This window comes from Bos javanicus, chromosome X (assembly GCF_032452875.1).
Source record: "Bos javanicus breed banteng chromosome X, ARS-OSU_banteng_1.0, whole genome shotgun sequence".
Taxonomy (NCBI): Eukaryota; Metazoa; Chordata; class Mammalia; order Artiodactyla; family Bovidae; genus Bos; species Bos javanicus.
Window position 1 is genome coordinate 136,422,938 of NC_083897.1, and position 18,599 is coordinate 136,441,536.

Here is an 18,599-nt window from a genome sequence, read left to right on the forward strand (position 1 = left end):
GGACTGAGTGACTGAACAACAACAACCACAGATATTCATTAGATGGATGGATTTACTATGGTTTATATGTTCACCTCCCTGGGAATGCGAATTGGCCATTATCCATATATTCAGACTTAGTATCTTCTGTCTTCTAGCCTCGGCTACTGGACAGGTTGTAAGATGGAGAGTTGGTGCCTGAGCACTGGTTTTCTGAGGGTCTTCTCTAGAAATTGGCTTAGAATAGAATCCTGGTTCAACTCAATGTCGAGTCTTGCCCCAGGGGCTTAGGTTCCACTGGTGTGCCCCAGCATGCCCTGAACTTGAAAACCAACATCTAAGTCTTTGCTTCTCAAAATGTGGTCCTGAGACCAGCAGCAAGACCAGCCCCTTGGGCATCTGTTGGAATTCTATATCCTCAGGCCCCAGCCCAGACCTGTAGAATAAGAAGCTACATGTTTTCAGATGGGGCTGTAAGTTCCTTTTTTCTTGCTTGTGTCCCATGGTTCTAGTTGGCCTAGAGGGCTGTTGATTCCTGGGTGAAGGAAAGTGGTGTGTGGTTTTGGAGGCCAATGGAGAGAGGTCTAAAATGCAGAAACATTTTACCAAGAAGGAGGTGTCATTAACCACCAGCACCAGTTGTGCTTTTATTTGTCAATAATTGGCTCAGGAAACAAAAGGCTGAAAGCCTACTTCATTTCTCGTCTTAGTTTTTAAAAACCATCCCCCCTACCAAAACAGAAAAAAAAAAAAAACACCAAAAACGGACCGAGGGTGAAGGGGGCTGTTGAGGAACCAAATGGGTAGACTTTTCAAATCATCTTGCCCTGTGCTGAAGAAAAATAAAAGGCAGAAAGTGCCATCTTTCTCTTCCAGAGAAAAGAATGTGTTTCCTGTTTGCCCTCACTGAGGGCCGGAACATAATGCTTCAGTGTGTGCAGGGCCGCTGAACAAAGAATATAGAACAGAGAGTTGGCTCCGCTAGAAACCATGTGACAAGCACAACTGCTGATTGCGTGTACCAGGGCAAGAGACAGAAATGTGTGTGTGTTTCTAGCTTCTGAGGCTTGAAAGACAGTTGAGGAGAATGAATTTTACCTTCAAGAGTTTTGTATGTGCTTTGGAAGATCTGTTAATGATTGTAAACTCTTTTTTTTTTTTTTTTTAAATCAGGATGAGGCTTGTAACCAAATGGCTTTGTGCAGGAAAGCAGAGTTCCCAGTAACCCACGGCCACATGGAAAAATGTTGCAATACAGGGACATTCTCTGTTAGTAATTGGCTTGTTTCCTATAGGATGTGAGATGCTACTAGAATCATGGAAAAAGAGCCCTTGGTTGCTGAAAGAAGCCTTAGAAATGATCAAATTCAGCGCATCTCAGTCTGTTTTTCTGTCCCCAACCCACCTGTAGAATCTAAACCTATGCCATTTAGGAGCATTGGCTCCGTAATGCATAAATGATAAGGGTGGAGATGTTGCTTGTTTGGGAACCAAAAAATCCTGAGTTCTCATATGCCCCACGTACCAGTGGTTGTCAAACTTTGCTGTACACTGGGATCACCTGGGGAGCTTTATAAGGTACTGCTCTCTGGTCAGGGATTCAGATGTGATTGTTCAGGGGTGAGTGGGAGGGGACCGTGCAAATCTCCCCAGTGATTCTGATGTTTAGTCTAGGTGGCGATCACTGCCTCAGCCCATTGTCCTTCTCTCCCCATGTTGCAAATCTCTGTTTCTCTACCCTGGGCTTCGAGAAGGGCAGGAAGACTCGGTGATTGTGTTGATGGCAGCTTTGTGATGGAAACTGACGAGAGGACCTCTGAGCCCTCTGACTGCCCTGCCAGGGATTCTGGTGGACTCAGACTGGGATGGGGAAGTTCACACCATTCACTCCAATGCCCTTACCTGTGTGTCCCCCCAGGATGGCCCCAATGTGCTCCCGAAGGAGAAACTCAAAATGATGAACTTGATTAACTCTTTCCACTTAAATCATCATCCTCTGAGCTTGACTTCTCTGTCTGTTCCCAGCAGTAGAGACATAGAGCAGGTATCAGTGGTCACAGTTGCGTGGACAGGACTGCAGTTCATGCAGTTGGAAGATGAAGGCCACCATTAGAGGGGGTATGTGTGGCTCAGTACCTGAGTTCATGCATCAGCCATGGAGGATAAGGTCTGTTTTGCTATCACCTCTGATTGGGCTTCCCTGATGGCTCAGATGGTAAAGAATCTTCCTGCAGTGCGAGAGACCCGGGTTCGATCCCTGGGTCGGGAAGATGCCCTGGAGAAGGGAATGGCTTCCACTGTAGTATTCTTGCCTGGAGAATCCCACGGACAGAGGAGCTTGGCAGGCTACAGTCCAGGGGGTTGCTGAATCAGACATGGCTGAGTGACTAACACTTCTTACTGATTCAACTGTGGCTTGAGATAGCCATGGGACCTCAAAAGCGGCATTCTCTCTCGTTGGGTGTTCCAGTTCCATCACGTTTGAGAGCTGGAAACGTGACATCAGCAGAAGGGTGGCTGTTCAGGGTGCAGTGGCCCCTCTCCATGTGGGCTAAGATCTGAGTCCAAAGCCCCAGATTCTATACCAGGCCCTGTAATGTCAGCAATGCTGGGAACTTATAAATACTGTCTGTGCGGAGGCACTTTTCACGTGCTCAAGTGAAACAGTGTTCTGATCCATTCAGAACTATAAATGTGAAGATGAAGGAATGCTATATGTAGAGGGGAATGTTTGAAGACTTCACTGGAGGAAAATGTGCTGGCACCTACAAAGATAGCTCTTGAGTTCCTAAAGGCATTGGGTTAAATTAATCATTGATTAAACATGAAACTTCAGGATAAGATTTTGCTTCCTAGTTCATTAGCTTAAAATCTGAATAAATTTGCATCAGTGCACAAGTAGAATACTAATTTGGTGAAATCCTTTTGCAGCGCATATCCAGAAAAGCAGTGGGTTTTATGCTTATGAGTTGTAGACTCAGAAGAAAGGGGGTAAATAGCAAGGTCAAAGTTGGATTTCTGTTGCTGATTGAACAAATGAACAGTGTATCGCCAAAGCAGAGAGCCTAAGTTTTTGTCCTGTTTGGATATTTGTTCTTTTTTAAAAAGTGAAACTATGCACAACCAAGAGATGCCAGCTTTTCACTTGGGGCCCTGATGATGACAGGTGGAAGCCATGGGGGTGCAAAACAAAAACTTCTCAAAATTCAGACATAAACTATGTCATGACGTTCCCATAGAAGGCAAACCTGGTCCTCCTCCTCTGCTCACTCACTGCTATTAGATGACTCCCTCCCTGCACTTGCACCGCTCCGTCCATCACGCTGGTCTGCTCCAGTGACTGACCCTGGCACTGGGGTTTGTTGACACAGATGTCGGGTGATAAGCACTTCATGGGGAGGGGAGCTGACGATGCCCTCATTCATGCATCCCTGGACCTGCCTCTGAAAATCTTGCTGAGGAGGGGTCAAAGAATCAAAGGACAAGATCTTTGGGTGTGGTGGGAGTCTGCTTCTAGAGTCCTTGCCTGTGAACTTCCCAACCAAAGCTTAATGGTACCCCCACTATTGGCAATACTATAGAGGATATTTTTGGAGGTGACCTCTATTTGCTGGGGTGACACTTACCTGGGACACATAAGTCCCAAATAAACTTGGGGGTACTTAGCTGCCCCTTAGTGGACATCCACTTGAATAGCTAAGAATTCCTCTTAGGGGGCAAGCAAGATGGCAGTTTAGCGCTCGTGTTAGCTAATATGTTGGTTCTGGATGAAATAAAGGCACAGAGACATTTTGTTTTCCATATGATGCCTATATACTTTATAATAGACCTGTCCTTCATGTATCTATACTTAATCATTTACTTATGCACAGTTTATAGAATTTACCAGAAGAGGGGTGCAGAATGCTTTTGTAAAAAAATGCCCTTGGGACTTCCCTGGTAGCCCAGTGGTTAAGACTTTGCTTTCCAATGTAGGGGCTGCATGTTCAGTCCCTGTCAGGAGCTAAAACCCCACATGCCTCACAGCCAACAAATCAGAACTTAAAACAGAAGCAATTTTGTAATGAATTCAATAAGACTTCCAAAAATTTTTTAAGAAAAAAAAAATGCCCTGGCCTCTAGTTTCCTCAGTTGGATATTGAAATAAACTGACCCAGTCAGGTCACTAGTGAGAAAGAACCACAGGGGACGTTCCCACTGTACTGTTCATTGTTGGAAATTGGGTTTGAAAAAACGCCTAAGGCAGCTACTGCTCACCTATCCAAAAATTAAAGATGGCAGCAAAACTGGCCAAGGAGCAGCAATCAGTGAAGAGCAGATATTCCCATCACGTTCTTAGATGATTGTTTTTGTGATAGAATTTGATATTTGTAGAAGTCCGATGAGAGGACAGGACTAACTTCTCTCATTTGGCCTTAAGGACAGAATTCAGTAGACATCCATTCTTTTGGTATGTATATTTATTTATGTATCCAGTTCATTATTTTCCTTAGAGTGTACGGGATTTGTTTCATGGATTCATATGGATTAAAATGGGTTTTTTTTTTATTTAAAATACTAAAAAATGTCCTCATCTGGGAATGCAGAGTTTAGGAACAAGACTTTTGTATTAATAGGTGACTGGATTTCTCCTAAAGCAAAATACATGTAGATACACAACAAATGTTTTTCTAGCTCTGCCGTTCCCTTCCCTTGGGTTCCTGTTCCCCCGCATATAAATTTGCGGACAGGACAAATCCCCTGGTGAGGCCTCTGCTGGGCCCATCCACTACATGGATCCTCCTCTGCTGTTTTAAATCTTTGTGCAGGCCAGAGGTTGTGTATTTCCTTCTGTCACATTTCTTTGCCTGCCTTTGTCTCTTTGATTTGAATCCTTGCTCAGGAACCCAGGTTCAGTTAGCTAATGTCTCTGGGAAAACTCAGCCCACTTAATGACATGCTGCATAATTTTGTAGCTCTCGAGGGAAAATTGTGGCAAGAAAATGGAGAATGCTTGTTATTTCTTCTTACACCATGTTTCCAGAATCTTCTAATGCAAGTAGATAGAGAAAGGGTGAGATCTGCAGAATCTTAGGGAGTTTTGCATTGCTGCTTGGTAGGTCCTTACAAACATTTCCTTCTATTTCAAAACAAGGCAGAATTGCTTTATGGCCATTAAATTTACTACTTTTGAAATAGGAAAATAAAGCGTAGAACATCAGATTAGTAGTTTTGTGTATTCTGCTAAATTGTGGGAGCCCTGATGAATCCATGTGACATTTAGAATCTAGAGGAATCTGATATTTGTTTCTAGAAAAAGCCTGATTAAGAAAATATGCATTTCCAACATGGAAAGCTATTCTAAAAAAAGACATATATAATCATACAGACAAATGAAAATAGATATAGTATCTTTTGCTCCAAAATTTTACTCATGAGTCAGTAAAACACAGTAATATAGAATCATCTGTTTATATATAAAAAAAGAAAATGTATATTTCCAACACGGAAAACTATTCTAGATATTTTTTCCAGTAGGAACTATTGTAGAATATTCTAGACTAGCACTGTCCAAGAGAATTATAATATGAATCACATGTTATTTTTCACAGGCTATTACAAATTATTTGAAGGGATAAGCAGGTATAATTAATAGCAAATTTATTTAATCTGATATATCTGAAATATCATTTCAGGGTGTAACCAATATAAAAAGTTGAGATATTTTACATTATTTTTCAGAGTAGGTCTTTTTGAAGTCCAGTCTAAATTTTCAACCCTTCTTAATGGTGACATGTGGCCAGAGGCAACTGTTTTGGACAACACAGCTGTCCATCTGCATTCCTAAATCCAGATAGTGAGAGACTGAGAACTAACCAGGAGTCTGGCCCTGATTTAGAAGGATGACTTAAATGCTGAGAAAAGGTGCTCTTGGAGAAAAAAAAAAGTGATAGAAAACTTAAACAGTTGACCTTAGGAAGTAAACCACTTTGCAAGAACTAAACAATCTTGGTTTTCATCTGAAGACCATGGTGGGGGACGACCAATCTCTTAAAATGTTTCTGTGTGAATTGGAAAGACATCTTTCAGTTTGCACTTGTGGAAAAAAACAAGATCCTGGGGACCTGGAAGGCAGATGGATTGTACTTGAGGGTTTAGGGCATGATCACTGTAGCTGCAGTGCCGGAGTTCACATCCCACTTGCTGGCTTTGTGATCTTGGGAAAATTCCTCTCCAGGCCTAGGCTTCTTTACCTGAAGGTTCAGGCTAGTAAAAAGTAACCAGCTTCTAGGTTTTTGAGAATTAAATAGCTAACAGACCCAAAGGACTTATTATATCTAAGCAGTGAGCTATTGTATCATAGCATTAGCTCATTTTCAAAAATTTTTTTCTTGATGTATAGTTGATTTACAACGTTGTGTTGATTTCTGCTATACAGCCAAGTAATTTGGCTATACAGATTGTATTCTTTTTCATATTCTTTTCCATTATGGTTTATCACAGAAAGTGGAAAATTGTTCTCTGTGCTGTACAGTAGGACCTGTTATTTATCCATTCTGTATAAATAGTTTACATCTGCTAATCCCAAACTCCCAATTGATCTCTCCTCCATCCACTCCCACTTGGTAGCCATAAGTCTGTTTTCCATGTCTGTGAATCTGTTTCTGTTTCATAGATAGGTTCATTTCTGTCATATTTTAGATTCCACATATAAGCGATATCATATGGTATTTATCTTTCTCTTTGTGATTTACTTCCCTTAGTATGATATCTATGTTGCTGCAAATAGCATTCTTTCATTCTTTTTTATGGCTGAGTAGTATTCCATTTGGAGAAGGGCATGGCAACCCACTCCAGCATCCTTGCCTGGCGAATCCCATGGACAGAAGAGCCTGGCGGGCTCACAAAGAGTCGGACATGACTGAAGTGACGTAGCACATGTGAATGTGGTATTCCATTGTTGTACGTACCACATGGTCTTTATCTGTTCATCTGGCAATGGACATTTAGGTTGGTTCCATGTCTTATTAGTTATTGTGTGTAGTGCTGTCATAGCATTAGCTCTTAAATGATCATCCTTCTCATTGAAAAGTTGTTCCTTTGCCCCATGTCTCATTTTGGACTGGCTTACCTGTTCATTCATTAACTTTTGACTGAGTGTTCTCTGCATTCCAGTTAGAGGTTGTGTTGCTAGAAGCGTTAGTGATGAATGAGGCGAAGGTGAAGCCTGCTCTCACATGGGGCAGTTCCATGAAGGAACATGAGAGGTAAGCAAGGAAATGAACAAGGAACAACAGGGAAATGAACAAGAGCACCTTGGAGGTTGGGCCCAGCTTTCCGTCTCTGACTACGCTCAAGCATAGCCCACTCCCTTGCCGCTATCTCCTCTGCCAGCCCTGGGTTTTGGAAAGTGTCATTTTCTGTCTGTAAAGCTGGGTGGTGCGGCCTTTATCCTAACATGGTCTGCCCTTCAGACTTAGACGTGACCAGGTGTGCACTGGCAGATGTCTCTAGGAGGATCAATGGGTGTGTCATCAGAGATCATTTGTGTGCTTTGCAAAGGAGGGAAAAGAAACCCTCACAGAAGCTGCAAATTGCCACTAGCCATTGAAACAGCTGAACTCTGTTCTTGGTCAACAGAAGGCTGGCTCTGAGTTACCTCAAAGTCAGATGATGGATTTATACTAGTGGTTTTCAAAGTGTGTTTCCTGGACCAACAGCCTCATCATCACTGGGAAATTTGGTGGAAACAAAAAATGCCAGGCCCCCATCCTAGCAGATCTGTTGGGTCAGACACTCTGGAAGGGCCCAGCAATGTTTTTTTGTTTGTTTGTTCTTATCTTAAGGGATTTTATTTTATTTTATTGTTTTCAGTTTTATTTATTTATTTATTTTTACTTTATAATATTGTATTGATTTTGCCATACATTGACATGAATCCACCATGGGTGTACATGTGTTCCCCATCCTGAACCCCCCTCCCACCTCCTTCCCCATCCTATCCCTCTGGGTCATCCCAGTGCACCAGCCCCAAGCACCCTGTCTCATGCATCGAACCTGGACTGGCGATTTGTTTCACATGTGATAATTTACATGTTTCAATGCCATTCTTCCAAATCATCCCACCCTCGCCCTCTCCCACAGAGTCCAAAAGACTGTTCTATACATCAGTGTCTCTTTTGCTGTCTCGTATACAGGGTTATCATTACCATCTTTCTAAATTCCATATATATGCATTAATATACTGTATTGGTGTTTTTTTTTTTTTTTTTGGTTTACTTAGCTCTGTATAATAAGCTCCAGTTTCATCTACCTTATTAGAACGGATTCAAATGTATTCTTTTAATGGCTGAGTAATACTACATTGTGTATATGTACCACAGCTTTCTTATCCATTCGTCTGCTGATGGACATCTAGGTTGCTTCCATGTCCTGGCTATTATAAACAGTGCTGCGATGAACATTGGGGTACACATGTCTCTTTCAATCAATGTTTTAACAAGCCTTCCAGGTGGCACAGTGGTAAGGAATCCGCCTGCCAGTACAGGAGACCCAGGTTCGATCCCTGGGTAGGGAAGATCCCCTAGAGAAGGAAATGGCAGTCCACTTCAGTATTCTTGCCCAGGAAATCTCATGGACAGAGGAGCCTGGCAGGCTACAGTCCATGGAGTCACAAAAGAGTCAGAGATGACTGAGCGACTAAAGAACAACACAGTAGGTGACTCACCCATCACAGTCGAGGGAACTGCTGGTTTTTGCTGATAGAAATGGTTGCCTGGAGTGAATAGTGCCGAGTGACTGAGGAGAGGGCTCCACTCCTTTCAGGGTAATCTTTTAAAGTCCATCTGGAGCATTGGGGAGCTTTTGGAATCAAGGGTTTGAATTCAGCTCTTTGTATTTGAGGCTATTCATGTTTTATTCAGGTTCTTCCTATCGGATGCTACTGTATGGGGTAATATTTACAAGGTTTCTGGGTTGGCTGCTTATCAGAATTTTCAGAGTTGTAGAACTGATGTAATTACGTCCTCCGTGAGCCAAATTGAACAGTGTAAATTGGTAGAAGCCTCTGGCTGTCCTGATAAAAAGTTCCTACTGGGAACAATCAGCAGCATTGTATTTGAATTTAAAAACCAGATTCTCAGTTGCCTGCAGGTGGGCGGTCTACACTGCAGCTCCCTCCACCCCTTGAGTTTTTAATGCTTGGGTGGCTCATGCCACCAGCCAACTTGTTTGTACATGAATCCTCTACTTGGTTACAAATGATCTGCTTGTCTCAGTCCACTTGGGCATCTGTTACAGAATACCATAGACTGGGTGGCTTACAGATGACAGAAATTTATTTCTCATGGTTCTGAAAAGTCCAAGATCAAGGTTTGGTTTGTACAGGGCTGTCTTCTTGCTGTGTCCTTGCATGGTGGAAGGGGGAGGGACCTCTCTGGAGCCTCTTTTATGAGGGCACTAATCTCATTCACATTCAAAAAACAAAGACCATGGCATCCGGTCCCATCACTTCATGGCAAATAGACAGGGAAACAATGCAAACAGTGACAGGCTTTGTTTTCTTGGGCCCCAAAATCACTGTGGACGGTGACTTCAGCCATGAAATTGAGAGACGCTTGCTCCTTGGAAGAAAAGCTATGACAAACCTAGACCGTGTATTAAAAAGCAGAGACATCACTTTGCCTACAAACGTCAAAGCTACTGTTTTCCCAGTAGCTATGCAGGGCTGTGTTCCTTTCTAGACGCTCTCAGGGCGGGGGATGTTGGGGGGAACCCATTTATTTGCCTTTTCCATTTTCTAGAAGTCGCCCCCTGCCCAGCCCCATTCCTTGTCTTGTGACCATCTTCCATTTTCAAAGCCAGCAGTGGCTTTACTGGGATCTGGGAGTGACCTCTCCTGCCACCCTCTTCCACATTTAAGGACCCTGTGATTACATGGAGCCCACCTGGATCATTTAAGCTACTCTCCCTGTTTTCAGGTCAGCTGCTTGGCAACCTTAATTCTGTGACCCTAATCCCGCTTTACCTTGGAAAGGATTAGGATGGGGGCATCTTGGGTGGTGGTGGTATTGAGAACCATGATTCCTACACAGCAGGCCATGGAACTGCTTTACAACCTCAGTTTCTTTATATAATGAGGATAGTAAAAAAAAAATTTCTCATGGATCTCCTTGAGGATTAAATGGAACATATGTGAAAATATCTGGCACAGAGCTGCTCTAGGAAATGCTCGTGGCCTTTTGTGAGAATCTGAAATTCCCAGCACGTTTATTTTTGGCCTCCCCAAATCTCTACATTGGTTTTTTACAAATTACTTAAATGCTTCCTTCTGGTCCCCCTTTGGTTTTTTACAAATTACTTAAATACTTCCTTCTGGTCCCCCCATTTGTTGTTGTTCAGTCGCTAAGTCACATCAGACTCTTTGACCCCATGGACTGCAGCACCCCAGGCTTCCCCGTCCTTCACTATCTCCTGGAGTTTCCCCAAATTCATCTCTCTGGTTTTTGCCTCTGCTCAATTCTTCGACACCCCTAAGGGGCTGCTCCCCCGCTGCTGTTAGGGAGACAGAGAGATAAAGTATTTGCAAGTGGAAGGTGGAGGAGGGAACAACCCTTCCTGCCCAAATAATCTGTGCCTGTTTTCCCCTCTACTTCAAACCCTGACTAGAAAAAAGTCCACAAAAGTGTGTGTGCTTCGTTTGATTGTTTTTAAATCAGCTTTAGTAAGGTATAATTTTGATTTTTTTTCCCTGTCTCTGCTTTTTAGATTTGTTTCTGTCTCATATCCAGGCCCTTGTCAAATCCTGGTCCAGTCAGACCAACTTGTGAATGACGTTTGGGAGGGGGCAGTTAGCAAAATTTCAGTGTGCACGGGTCTTGCATGATATTAAGCAGCTGTTGTTAACTTGTGTTGGGATAATAATAGTATTATTGTGGTTATGTAGGAAAATGTGCTTTGGGGGGATATACATACTGAAATATTCAGCTGTGAAATGTCTTTTAAAAAAAAGATAAAGCCAATATGCTGAAACGATTTTTGAAATGTTATCTATAGTCAAGTGACTCAAAGGACCCAAATGGCCAGAAATCTAGTTTCTGAAACAGTGATCTTTTTCTTAGTACCACACTGGAGAAATCCGTTGGATGCTCAGAGCTTTACCAGTAACCCCCCACCCCCACACACTCACAAACTCTTGTCTGTTGTTATAACTTGTGCTTTATCAGGAGCCTGAAGTGCTCTGCCTCAGCATCCCTGTCACATTTATGTGTTCTGATTGCTCTTTGGTGGGACCTCAGTTACATCTTTTAAAAATTAAAAAATTTTTGGCCATGTGGTGCAGGATCTTAGTTCCCTGACCAGGGATTGAACCTGCGGCCCCAAAGTGGGAGTCTGTAGTACTAACCACTGGACCACCAGGGAAGTCCCCTCATTTACAATTTTAAGAATGTCTGTCTTGTTATCTTTGTTCTGTTCCATACCACAATCCACTCTCCAGCTTCTAAAGGACACATCCTCTTCTAGATGGACAGAGAGCCGATACAATCATGTATAGGCCTAGCCAGGATGCAGTCGCCAGTGGATCTTCAGCTATGCCACTGGGTCACGTGGTGGGAGGATATGGACAGGGAAGTGTCCTCTGCTGCCTCATGACCCAGGCCTTGCAGTGACCCTGAGACACGCAGCTGGGCATTGTGTGACCCAGAAAACAGTCTTGCCTTTGAACTCATGGGAACCCCAGACTTGCCGCCCCCAGCTTGGGAATTGAGGTGGTGATTGCAAATTACCCCAGTGGCTTGAGCATTATTTCAGCAACTGGACGGGGGTGACACAGCATCATGGTATGTGCATGACCTCATCTCAGATGTTGCTGGACAACAGGCCCGCTCAAGTCGGCCCTGCGGCGCTCTGTAACAGAGGCTGGGCTCCGCTGGGAAACAGCTGTTCTCTTGTCCACCATCCGCAGTGTGGATGTGCTGTGCTGGGCCTTGCACAGGCTTGCAGAAGGTTCCTTACGCCTCCATAGCCAGCAGCAGGCCATCTTCACAAGTGGGAGATTGTTCCAGAGCACCCTTGACCGGCTGGCTGCGTCCGTCCCATCATCTGCCTTGCAGGTCACTGCTATCCCATTCCCTCATGTTTCTGGTAAACAGCTTCAAGTTGCCTGTGACATGATCTACTTAGGGTTTTGGGTACCACTCCTGGGTGACCAGTTATGCTGGGAACGCAGGACCTCTGGGCATTCATCAGAGACCATCTCAGGTAGAAATTTTGAACAAGTGTGACTTAAAATTTCAAAGACAAAGATATAGACACCTTATATATTCACCTTGATGAATAACCCAATCAATAACAATTTATCAGTGACCGGCTGCTGCTGCTGCTAAGTCGCTTCAGTCGTGTCCAACTCTGTGCGACCCCATAGACGGCAGCCCACCAGGCTCCCCCGTCCCTGGGATTCTCCAGGCAAGAACACTGGAGTGGGTTGCCATTTCCTTCTCCAATGCATGAAAGTGAAAAGGGAAAGTGAAGTCTCTCAGTCGTGTCTGAGTCTTAGCGACCGCATGGACTGCAGCCTTCCAGGCTCCTCCATCCGTGGGATTCTCCAGGCAAGAGTACTGGAGTGGGGTGCCATTGCCTTCTCCTTATCAGTGACCTAAAGACTTGTTAATATGTTTATTAGTGATCTGGAAGTAGGGTAGGGCCTAACCAGTAGGTTCAAACTATGCAGAGCTTTGAGAATGTTGCTTTTGGGTTTCCTTTTGATGTTGGATAAAAAAAGAATTGCCTTAGGTGCCGTACCAAGTTCATCCCATCCTGTTGACAAATGAATTACCATTAGTTCTCTTATTTCTACACAACATGTTACCCTGTCACACTCACCGTGGCTTTCTGTAGTTGTTCATCTGAAATCTTTCCTCCTTTTTATCCCTTTCATTGAATTTATTTTTACTTTATGGTTATGTATATAGGTATATATATGTAAAACAAATTTTTCCATCTAGCAATTTTAAAGTATATGATTCAATGGCAAGTAATAGATTCATAATGTTGTGCAAACATCACCACTATCTAGTTTTAGAACATTTTCATGACCCCCCCACCCCCCGCCAAAAACCCCTCTCCCTGCTCTCCTTTTCCTCTCCGCTCAGCTCCTGGCAACCACTAATCTGATTACCGTCTCTCTGAATTTGCCTGTTTTGGACATTTCATATAAATGGACTCACACAACATGTGGCCTTTTGTATCTGGCTTCTTTCATTTAGCGTATTTTCAGTGTCCATGTGCTTTGTCGCATGTATGAGCACTTTGTTCCTTTTTATGGGTGAATGCTGTTCTGTTGTACGTTTTGTTTATTAATTGCTGGATGGGCATTTGGGTTATTTCCACCTTTTGGCAATTGTGAAGAGTGCTGCCATGAACATGTGTGTACAAGTTTTTGTTTGAACACCTGTTTTTAATTTGGAGGGCTGTATACCTAGGAGTGGAGTTCCCGGGTCGTACAGTAATTTGATGTTTCACGTATCGAGGAACTGCCCATGGTCTTCTGTGCATGCCAGTCCTCCCCCACCATATATGTCCATTCTTTTTCAAATCCATGTTGGGACTCGCCTCCACTGTGATTTATTTGCCTGGTGACTCCCTGCAGTTTCTCTTGACTTGTGTGTGCCCCTCATTCAGCTCTGCCTCGAGAAACTTTACTTTTGCCCCTTTGTATCTTCATTCGCACCTGCAGTCTTTCTTTTGGCTACAAGGATATGTGTCCCTCTCCCGGCACCCAACTGCAGTCTCGCAAGGACAGAGACAGACCCTTGTTCTCTGCGCTCAAAGGCACTTGGTACTATTTTTGCCTTTCTATTGTTGGGCTATTCTAGTAACAACTGGAGATAACAAAAATAGATTTGATCCTGTTGTTCATGAAGCTCAGGTTTTCACTGAAATAGGGGTATCACAGATTCTACCATGTTTGAAACACTAAACTGTCAGAGGATTAAAAAGTAGGTCAAGGAGGGAAAGGGAATTGTTATGCATGCAGGGTAAAAAATTTAAATTCCAGAATGACGATAATGGCATTCATGCCACCTTCATGACTTTGATCTCATTTAATTTTCCTGATGGGCTTCCCTGGTGGGTCAGCTGGTAAAGAATCTGCCTGCAATGTGGGAGACCTGGGTTCGATCCCTGGAACAGCTGCCCACTCCAGTATTTTGGCCTGGGGAGTTCAAAGAGCCGGACATGACTGAGTGACTTTCACTTTCAGTCTTCCTGACAACCATATGAGGTGGATCCTATTATTATCTACACTTGAAAACAGGGAAACTGAGGCACAAAGGGATTTAGCCCTGGCTGAAGGCCTTGCCGCTCTTGCATGGCAAGGTCAAAATATCTGACTATAGAGCCTGTGTCTTTGACTCGTCTTCTATTCACCTTCTTAGGTCCTTGAAGAGGGCATGCCCAATGTGCCTCGTAAATTTGTTTCCTAGGGCTACTGTAGCAAAGCACACGAGCAGGATGGCTCAGTCAATAGAACTTTGTTCTGTTACAGTTCCATGGGCTGGAAGTCCGAAACCGCAGCAGGGCTGGTTCCACTGAAGGCTCTGAGGGAGAGCGTTTCATGCCGTCTCCTGCCTTCTGGTGCTGCCCACAATCCTTGGCATTGCTCGGCTTGTGGCAGCATCATTCCAGTCTCTGCCTCTACCTTCACCTTTTCCCCGAGTCTCTCCTGTCCAGATTTCCCACTGTTTAGAATAGCAGTCTTCAGGTTAGGGCTCACCCTAATCAACTGTGGCCTCATCTTGACTTGATTTCATTTGCCAAGACCCTGTTTCTGAGTGAGGTCAGATGCACAGGTATTGGACGTTAGGGCCTGAGCATATATTTTTGTTGGGACACAGTTCAACCTACAACAGTGTATAAAGTTAATTTTGCCCTCTGCCACACCTTGTCATTTCCAAGGCTGGACTGCCGTCATCACTCCCTATACTAGCCTTGCAGGAATTACCGATGAACCTCTAGCATTCCAAGCTGCTCCCCAGTTCTATACTCTGTGCTCAATGACTCGCTGTTGAATTTAATGGCTAAGGGATAGGCCACTGATTGTATTAATTTTTCCTAACATACATTTTCTTTCTTTTGGTAATTTTTTCCCTCAAGTCCCAGAAAACTGTTGGCTTTTGTTTATGAGATTTTCCGATTTATTCTTAGATGAGAGAAGCTTCAATCTTTATTTGCATCTGTTTACAAACTGTTGAAACAAACCTTTTGACTGCCTCATAAAGTCTTTCTTAATCCCATTCTTTTTGGATAAAAATGGTATTAATATATCCATTGTAAATCACTGGCAGCTCAATTTGAAATGTGTCTTTTTGCACAATAAGTACTATTAAATATTCTCTGGTGGTGTTTTTCAGGGTAAGAAAAGATGACACAGTGTTTTCTCCTATTTAAAGAAGCCCAGTGTTGTTTTTTTTAAATGCTGTATTTCATTTTTAAAAGACAAAATGCAGCTGAATGAAATGGGAGCTTGCTATTTAGATGATGGAAAGTGTGGAAGACAGGATACTTTGACACATTCTAAGAGGAAATGCATTTTTAAATATAAATGTTTGGTTTTTAATCACTCATTAGGGAAAAATTGAGACACTTGAGTGGTCTAGATCCCTTAAGCATGCTTTCATGGCACTTATATGGAATGAAGCAGCTGAATGATGACCTAATTGTGCTCAGTCTCATTGGAGCTTACGGCGTGTCAGACTGCGTTCTCATTGCATAATGTGGATTGCCTGACCATTTAATCCCAGGACCACACTGTATGAGGTCGGTAGCCCTCTTAAAACAAATTGAGATGAGATTCACATAACATTAACCATTTTAAATTGAACCATTCAGTGACATTAATGCATTTAATATAGTGTTGAACAACTACCAACTCTATCTAGTTCCAAAACATTTTCATCGCCCCAAAGGGAAACCCCGCTATCCACTTTTTAAGAACCAGGAGACAGAGGCATGGAGTAGATAAATCTGTGTCCTAAGGCGGTGGTGGTGGTTGTTTAGTCGCTAAGGCATGTCCGACTTTTTGTGACCTCATGGACTGTAGCCCACCAGACTCCTCTGTCCATGGGATTCTCTAGGCAAGAATACTGGAGTGGGTTGCCATTTCCTTCTCCAGGGGATCTTCTCAGACCAAGGATCGAACCCGTGTCTCCTGCATTGGCAGGCGGATTCTTTACCCCTGAGCTACCAGGGGAGCCCCATGCTAAGGTTACCCAACTGGTAAGTGACGGAGCCCATGTTTGAACCCGAGCACTGGGACTCAGGCCACTTGCTACCACTGTGGGCAGCTCTCTACTGGTGTCTGAGCGCCACCTCGCTGCTGGGGGGTCAAAGCGCTTAGCTTCTTTAACTTTGTGGTCTTCAGGGGAGATGACTGCTGGTTGCTGAGCCCTCATGACTACTCAGCGTTCCCTACACTATGCCCCTGAGGAATCAGGCCAGAGCTTTTTCTTCTGCCAATCTCTGGAACACTGGTTGCACAGAGTAGAGCGTGCTGTATCTGTTTCTTGCTGCCCCACCTCCATGTTTCCAAACATCAGTGCTCCCTGATGCATCTCCTTCACCAGCGCTGGGACTCGAGGGTGTGAAGCAAGAGAGATGTCCAGGGTGCAATCAATAAGGTGGTGTTCACTCTGGGGGTCATGTGTGCCCTGGGGCAGGGCTCTGTTGCCTCCCCTCATTCAGGACTTGCCCTGCACCTCCTCCAAGATAATGTTCAATTATCACTGCCTCTCCTTCTTGCCTCCCCTTTGAACTTCTTCCCTCTACTGGCTTCTGGGCTCCTCCTCCCTCCTGAATCCTCCGTCCTGTTTCTGATCGTTGATTTCAACCCTCTCCAATGGGCTCTTGCTCCTCCCGCCCCCTTCCTGCTGGTGGTCTCTGTCTCTTTTCCTGGCTCTGCAGACCCAGCTGGCTCATCCATCCACTTGGACTTCCTCCAGCATGTGGTGGTGATGCTCCCGCCTGTAGTTCTGGTCCTGTCCTCTCTCCCACCATCAGCCTCAGTGGCCATAAATCCCGCTTGACCTGCAAAGTCCCAGTGTGTGCCTGCAGTCCTTGGAATCGGTGTTGGTAGTGCTTCCATCCCTCTGTGCTCACATGGCCCTCGGTTTTGACCTTGGTAGGATGGCCGTCATTGCTTTGTGACATGTCTATGCCCTCTTCTCCCTTCTAGACTGAGAGCTCCTCTAAGGTAGGCCCACCATCCTGTTTTCTCTCTGCCTTTCCATCCAGGCCATTGCCATGGTCTCCTCTCTCAGACTCATGGGCTCTGAATCTCGAGAGGCTGAGCCCAGGAATGTGTGTGTGTTGAAGGCCTCGCAGGTCATCTTCTTTGCAGGCAGGAGTGTTCATTGTTGCTTTGGAGCCCCACGTTCTCCCTGGCACATGCAGATAGTGAAGGAATATTTTTCTGAGCCTGCAGAAATAAATTTGAAATTTAAAATGTCAGTGGAGAATCTTGGCAGACCCACCCTGGCCAAAGAATCAAGATTAACATCTTGAATAGTACATGGCAACACCACTCGCCCCTAATAATGCATCGCAAAGGATATGGTTTCTCTGGTTGCCTTCCCAGTAATGCCAAACCTCAGCCAAAGCCTGAGGGAATACCAGACAAATCAAACTGAGGGAATGTCTACAAAACACGTGACCAGTACTCTTCGAAAGAGTCAAGGGCATATGGAACAAAGACTGAGGAGCTGTCCCAGATGGAAGGTGACCAAGGAGACGTGACAACTAAATGCAGTGGGAGATCCTGGGTTGGATCCTGGAACAGAAAAAGAACATTGGTGGGAAGATTAGCAGAATCCCCCAAAGTTCTGTGCTTTCATTCATCCCGTTGTATCAAGCTTCATTTTCTTAGTTTTGATAAGTGTTCTGTAGTTACGTAAGCCACTAACGTAAGGATGAAGGATACGTGGAACCTCCCTGCCGCAGTTTTTGCCTAAAGTTATCCCACTCTCCTGCCAAAAAGAGTGGTTAAAAAGAAATCATGAATAAAGGAATGGGAAATAATTGCAGTGTCGCTGAACAGGGCGTTCTGGAAGGAGAGTAAAGGAGCCCAAAGGGAGACAATTACTTCAGCATTGAAACCCAACTGGATAATCACAGATGACACAGTGATGGCTCCTCATTTTCATCATTTCTTTCCCTACAGGTCATTTTCCGTTCATGTCTTATTCTGGACATTTATTTTTTTCAATTGTTTAAAAATTTTTCTTTATATTTGGCTATGCTGTGTCCTTGCTGCTTGGGCTTTTCTCTAGTTGAGGTGAGCAGGGGCTATTCTAGTTACAGTGTATGGGCTTCTCACTGTGGTGGTTTCTCTTGTTGCAGAGCATGGGCTCTAGAGCGAGTTCAGTTCAGTTCAGTCGCTCAGTTGTGTCCGACTCTTTGTGACCCCATGGACTGCAGCGCACCAGGCTTCCCTGTCCATCACCAACTCCTGGAGCCTACTCAAACTCATGTCCATCGCATTGGTGATGCCATCCAACCATCTCATCTTCTGTCATCTGAGTGAGTGGGCTTCAGTAATTGGGGCTCAGGGGCTCAGTAGTTGCAGTTCCTGGGCTCTCAAGCAAAAG

General features: G+C 44.2%; 1 protein-coding gene across 2 annotated transcripts in view; it reads left to right on the forward strand.

Annotated features, from left to right (window-relative positions):
- GPM6B (glycoprotein M6B) overlaps positions 1 to 18,599 on the forward strand; it is a 161,029-nt gene that overhangs the window by 49,157 nt on the left and 93,273 nt on the right. The window contains exon 2 of one of the 2 annotated variants that reach the window (XM_061408156.1): positions 7,135 to 7,226. The exons of the other annotated variant lie outside the window; for it this stretch is intronic. Within the exon in view, the coding sequence (XP_061264140.1) occupies positions 7,220 to 7,226 (7 nt within the window). The 5' untranslated portion in view covers positions 7,135 to 7,219. The remainder of the gene's footprint in view (positions 1 to 7,134; positions 7,227 to 18,599) is intronic. 2 annotated transcript variants of the gene reach the window in all.